The 6555-nt window shown below is 36.5% G+C and overlaps 2 protein-coding genes across 2 annotated transcripts; both read left to right on the forward strand.

Moving 5' to 3' along the window:
- The first annotated feature begins 1240 nt into the window (after positions 1-1240).
- On the forward strand, positions 1241-2610 carry LOC129604118 (uncharacterized). The gene is made up of 4 exons (XM_055509052.1): positions 1241-1414; positions 1624-1650; positions 1781-2077; positions 2229-2610. The coding sequence occupies exons 1-4, from the start codon at positions 1387-1389 to the stop codon at positions 2597-2599; spliced, it is 723 nt and encodes a 240-aa protein (XP_055365027.1). The 5' UTR covers positions 1241-1386; the 3' UTR covers positions 2600-2610.
- Positions 2611-3325: 715 nt separating this feature from the next.
- Positions 3326-5438, forward strand: LOC114855860 (uncharacterized). The gene is made up of 7 exons (XM_055509053.1): positions 3326-3622; positions 3762-4146; positions 4609-4653; positions 4722-4784; positions 5020-5064; positions 5130-5186; positions 5379-5438. Exons 2-7 carry the CDS (start codon positions 4032-4034, stop codon positions 5426-5428), a joined length of 375 nt encoding a protein of 124 aa, XP_055365028.1. The 5' UTR covers positions 3326-3622; positions 3762-4031; the 3' UTR covers positions 5429-5438.
- The last annotated feature ends 1117 nt before the right edge of the window (positions 5439-6555 follow it).

Below are 6555 nucleotides of genomic sequence, written 5' to 3' on the forward strand. Positions count from 1 at the left end.
CACTTCAACATCCATCCATATTCTGTTAACCATTTCTCTTTTTTCTTACCATTAAAAACAAAACAAACAATAAACATGTTTGTAACATGTTTGTTTGTTTGTAACATGGTTGAATGCATGTACAAAAAGGAGCAAAAGACTGAATGCAGCCTTAAACATGAATAAAGACTAATTCACGTCCTCATTTGTCTTTACTGGTCGATTCAGTCTAAACACTGCTGAGGAGACTGAGTCTTTTGGAGTGAGGGGCCACTCCTGAACACCTTCTATGACTCTGTGGTGGCATCAGCCATACTGTACGTGTGGTCTGCTGGAGCAGCAGCATCACAGAGGGGGACAGGAAAAGAGTGGACAGGGTCATCAAAGTCCAGCCCTGTCCTGCGCTGCACTCTGGACACGGTGCAGGAGGTGGTGAGAGAAGGGTCCTGGATAAACTCACATCTACAGCACTACAGCAAATTTTCAAGAATTCAAGATTTTTTCATTCTTTAATTAATTGCTTCAATCCTAATCACACTGTATTCTGGCATTATGAGTTACCAGGCAGGTTGAGTTATTAAAATCTTACCTTAACCAATAAAGTACCAACTCCAGTAATGCAAGTGGCTCAGATGGTAAATCATGATTCTGAGAAGTAGAACGTTGTCAGTTCAAGCCCATTTTGCTCCATCTCAAAATGTAGTTTCCCAAAATGGGGAAGTTATCTTTCCTTTCATGTAGATATTTCACATAAACTGATGAAATAGTTAACGTTAATATGAAATTGTTAATATTGCATTTGACAAAGAAATGACAAATATACACATTTACCTTGACAGAATCTAACACATTTGTATTATTGTATTTACCTTCAATTTGGTTTTCGGAGGAATAATTTAACTACACCTTAAATGTATTAATCCTCCCTCACCAACTCTAACTTCATGGCTACTGGAACTTTCTATTTAAAACACATGAGGTAAATGACTTAAATACTACTGCATATGATAAACTAGACGATGCTGTTACTCTAGAGGCCTCACTGAGCCTGTTAATATGAGCCTGTGTCTAATGCACAGCAGCTCTTCATCACTGAGACAAACTGAGACTAACCACAGTAAATAAGCATCATTCAATAAATAACAATATTATAAAACTAATACAGATTTTTGACCAAGAATGACAGAATTTATAACCTTTGCATGACTATAATAATAATAAATTTGCTTTCAGCTTGTGAGTCACAGAAGGCGTAAAAGATATAAATAACATAGTTCTGATGTCTTTCACCTCTGCTATTAGCTGTGGTTTTACTGAGAACAAGCAGCTCAAACTGTCAGTTCATGTGTTCAGATCATTCTTTGCTTCATCTGTGGAATCTGGATAGTTTCATTTTGCAGCTTCATCATGTTTAAATACTTGTTTCTCATCTTGTGTAAGTTGCTTCTTGCTTCTTAATTCCTTCATATGTCTTTTAAATATTTACAATGTCAGTCTTTATCATTTTGGAGAGAGCTCGAATACATTTATAATCTGCTGGTTGTTTTAATCTTTTTGGTCTTAATTAAAATAAGAAGTTATAATGTGAGTTATTAAATCTGCAATATTTATCTTCTTCACACTTGTTTTTTTTATTTTTAACAGATTGCTTTTATCAGATTCAAGTACAAGGTCAGTCTGTGATGTCTTATGTTCACATGTTCACTGCAGGTTTATTGTACTATTTAGTTCTTTTTCTGATTATTTTACTTTGTAACTTGTAACTTTGTTCATTTAAACCACAATTTCTCCTTTTTCGCAGCTTTTCCTTCAGCTAATCTAATAGCGAATAAACACACGATCACAGAGTCAGACTCAGTTACGCTGCATTGTCAGACTCCATCATCTATTGCTGTGGATCAGTGTTATTTCTATACTGATCGAGGACAAACTCCTAAAATCTTCCCCTGCCTGCAGACACTGACAGGAACTGATCTACTGTCTATGTCACGGCAGCGTCCACCTGCTAATGTTGAAGTCAAGTGTTTTTATACTGTAAAGTATGAAGACACACGTTATCCGTCTCCACACAGTGACTCAGTCTCCATCGCTGTACACAGTAAGCAGCTGCCTTTAGATTTGATGGGATTGATTGTTCCTTGAATCACAGTAAAAACATTTTGAGTAGTAACAATCTGACCTAAATAATTTGAACTTAATGTGTTTGATGCCAGAATTACAAATAAATTCATTGTCTTTATGTTTTGAAGGTCAAAAACCACAGATGAGCTGTTCTGATTTCGGAGACCACGTTGTCTTCTCTTGCACTTTGCCTGAATCTGTTGAACATGGTACAAAATGTAACTTGTACATTGGAGAAGCAGATCATCCAGTCTCAACAACAACCATTATGAAGAAAACCACCTCAAGAATACAGCAGTTGTGTCAGTTTTATATCATGAGAGACGTTTTGCTGAAACTCATACAATTAGTTCAGCTAAAGGAGGCCAGCTGTGATTACAGCCTGGAACATGAACCCAACTTTGCTTCTGCTCGTAGTGATGGATGCAGCTTGACTGGTAAGTCAGAGAAGACAAGTATATACATATTAAATGACTTAACAGTGTTTAACCTGACCTGAATGGTTATTTTGTTTACTGTACATTGACAAAGTCATGGTGATGCTCTATTACTAGTGCTCGTGGCTGTGCGTCATCGCCACCATTTAGGTTTTTCTATTTAAACCTCAGCACCACAACAATAAACTAGATATAAAGTAAAGGATTCTAAAATTTGTAATACTTTAGTTTATTGCTCATTGAAAAAGAACAATCACAGTAACACAGTTTAAGCTGTGAACATTGGTTTCATTTTGTTTTCTCCCTCATTTTTAGCCTATTGGTCGTTAGGGTTAAATTTGTTCATAGTGAAAGCTGCAAATAAGAACTGAGACAGATCACTGTTGGGCGGTTGTGATCTGTACTCAAAACCTTATCAGCTTCACAAGTACAACGCTTCCTGTTTAATCGCTCACATGTTCCTACTAACCAATCAGAGACTAGAGAAAGGTTAGACTGAAGTACTGTGGTTATGAGCTGGTTGATGAATCGCTCATACTTTGGCTCTCCACAAACCTTAACCATGAGCTAAGATTCATTAATAGAATGATCAGATGCTGTGTTTGGTTCTTTTAAGATGCCAAGAAAATATTTTTATCTGTTGATAATTAATCGGAAAGTAAAAACTACACAACCGATTCATATTTTATACTATTTTAGAAAAACATGAGTAATCTTTTACTTCAATGAATCATCACTATAAATGAATGACTGCGCCGTCAAATGGCGGTCACAGTTATCGAGCACTGAATGCTGATTCTGATCCACCACAATTATGGACAATAAATATTCTGAGTTTATGTTTTCTGACCTATTTAGCCAACACTGTGCTACAGTAGATGTCGTCTACTTTTTGTTCAAGTGAAGGCGTGACCTTCTATTTGTCACATTCACTCCTGATACTTAGTGTGGTTTCCTGAAAGCAACTTCTGCAAACAGATATTTAGCCATAGATTAAATTCAGAGCAGTCAGAAAAGTATTGTGTCTGAAGAAAGTCTGGACATTCACACAATGACTTCACTCCTGCTGCTATTTGTTCTAATGTGTAAGTTAAAGCTCTAATTAGTTTTTCCCAATATCAGAATTGTGTACAATACACTGTTGAATGATTAACAGGCTAAATTCAGTTTTATGACGCAGTTTAGAGGAGCTAATGATTTATTTTTGCATCTTCTTTCTTACAGATTCATTTTCTGGTATAAAAACACAAGGTGGGTGTAAGTTTAATGATGGTTTTGTTATTAACCATGTGATCCAACATAATTTCATTTCTTTCAGGTCTGGTTCCACCTGAGCTGACAGTGACTCCACTGGTGATCACAGAGTCACACTCAGTCACTGTGAACTGTCAGACTCCATCATCTGTTCCTGTCTATCAGTGTTTGCTCTACTCAGTGAGGGATCGAACCTCCAGAGTCGTCTCTTGTCATCAGACACTGACAGGAACTGAGCTGATGAAAATGACTCATCAAAGTTCACCAGCTGAGATTGAAGTTACATGTTATTACAGTGTAGAGCAAAAAGGATCTCTATCTATATCTCCACTTAGTAACTCTATCATCATACAGAGTAAGTAGCTACTGGGATACGTTTTATTACAGCTTATTACAATATCAACTATATCTCAACACAACCACATCTGTACCATCACATGCTTCAATCTGCAGACAGAGCATCAGCAGATGCTGTTGTATAGCTTCTAAGTCTGTACTACTGTACATTGAATATATATTTCTGAATATATTAAATATATAGTTAATTAATATAAAATGATTATTTTCAGGTCTCGCTCCACCTAAGCTGACAGTGACTCCGCTGATGATCAGAGTCAGATGATGTACAGAGTACATCTGTATCTATATCTGTCAAGCTGTCGAAAATTTGCAGTTAAATCAGTTTTATATGAATAAACTAAAAGTTAAAGCATTTTTACAATTACTGTAAAGTCTACATCTGCAGATTTATGAAATCAGATTTTTAATCCAATCGCATGTCTGAGCTCACATATGATTTTACCACACTTTATTACAGCTAATGCAGAAACACAGAGTGTTCCAGCAGCTACTGTCACTACAGGTACATACAGGCATTTCATACACTATTCCTACAACACTTCAAATGTTTAATGAGCTTTTCATCTACAGGTGAAACCTCTGATCTGTCAAGTAGCACTGTTGTTTCTAGTTCTGCTTCCTCAACAGCATCAGGTAAATAATTGTCTAATCTCTTATTATAAATTATCTTTTATGTAAATCAGTTTGTGGAGTGACTTCATACAGGTACATACATACAAGTACAGGTACTTTGATAACAAGCCTATAGAATAAAGGTTAAAGGGATTACACAGTTTCCTATTGGGAATGTCTGTAAAGTCAACAGACTTAATGAAACCTCTGTTTCATATTATGAGCTCACAGATGATTTGACCACATTTCATTACAGCTAATGCAGAAACACAGAGTGTTCCAGCAGCTACTGTCACCACAGGTACACACAGACATTTGGTGCATTATTTCTGCATCATCAAATATTTAATATGTTTCCATCCACAGGTGAAACTTCTGATTTGTCAAGTAGCGCTGCTGTTCATACTTCCACAACAGCGTCAGGTAAATAAACATGTAGGTTTGTTAAGGAGTCACACAAATTGAGAAACACTGACATCTGAGAATATAAAACATGACTGTAAAAATAACATGTGAAGGTAGATGCTCACATTTACTATAGTAATATTTATTAAACAATTGACAGGTAATACTGCTCTAATTTGATTATTTCCAATGAATTCATTAATCCAACAGCAGGAGAGATTTTTCCAGGTGAGAAATGTCTTGAAAAATTCAAACTGTAAATAAAAGCTGGGAAACACTGGGTCTGTGGCTTGTGTTGTTCTAAACAGGAACCCTGATGAGGATGCTGCTTGTAATTGTGACCAGGTTTGGAGCAATTGTGGGTGTTACTTCACTGGGCCTGGTTCTGTTCTGTGTAAAAAGAAGAAACGGTAAGAACTGGAGTCACATGATCTCTGTTAGTAAAGGTTAGAATCTCACCGTCAGGTGGGAACAGCTAGAGCTGCAGCTACGAGTCAGTAAACAGTCTCATCTTGTTGTGGTCTATCAGCTAATAATTTGAACATCTTATTTGTGGCTTCAGCTGATTATTTTCTTTCTTTTCCAGTAAAATCTCATTATCAAAGGTAACACATGTTTTTGTACTTTTCAAAATCAAACGTTCCGTGTTTTGCAATAACTAAATTGTTATTTTTCTCCTTGTTTCCATGTAGACCACAGGCCAAACAGACTGGTAATGTTGACATCGTCATTGTCCAAATACAAATACAAAATACATACAACATTCATGCTGTGCATTCAGCACAGAGTCGTCTGTTTTGTCTTTATTAGCGAATGCATCAAACTTTGTTTTACCTTCTGTGACAGATGAGCTGTTGGAGATGAGAAACATCAGTCATGGAGGACTGGTAATAAAACTGCTCCTCATTTAATCCAGCACCTGAATTAAAGGCTGGTTAATCAGCTTGTCATGTTTTTTTTCTAGGTCCCCATAGGTTGTAATGAAGGCTACAGTGAGATCACATCAGCACCTGGTGTTGCCTCCAACACTGGTGAGTTGTGTTTGTTACAGCAGCTAATCCTCTCAAGTTATGTGTGTAACATTTTAATGGATTTTAAATAAATCTACATACAGTAGATCAAGAAATATTACTTATTATTATGGATGATGCAATAAACTGTCAGACCTCATAGAAAATCTCTATTCTGTGTGGTTCTAGCAAACTCAAAGCGACTTAACAATGAGGTAATAAAAACACGTCATACATCCGTCTTCATGTACTTTGAGTTTCACATGTTCTCACGTACTCTCACTTCTGTCTTTTCCAGTCGGATATTTACCATGTTTACGCCACGATCGCAGAGGAACCAGCTGAAGCAGCTCTGATAGTTACATTATACAGCACGC

Source organism: Betta splendens, chromosome 5, assembly GCF_900634795.4.
Source record: "Betta splendens chromosome 5, fBetSpl5.4, whole genome shotgun sequence".
NCBI lineage: Eukaryota > Metazoa > Chordata > Actinopteri > Anabantiformes > Osphronemidae > Betta > Betta splendens.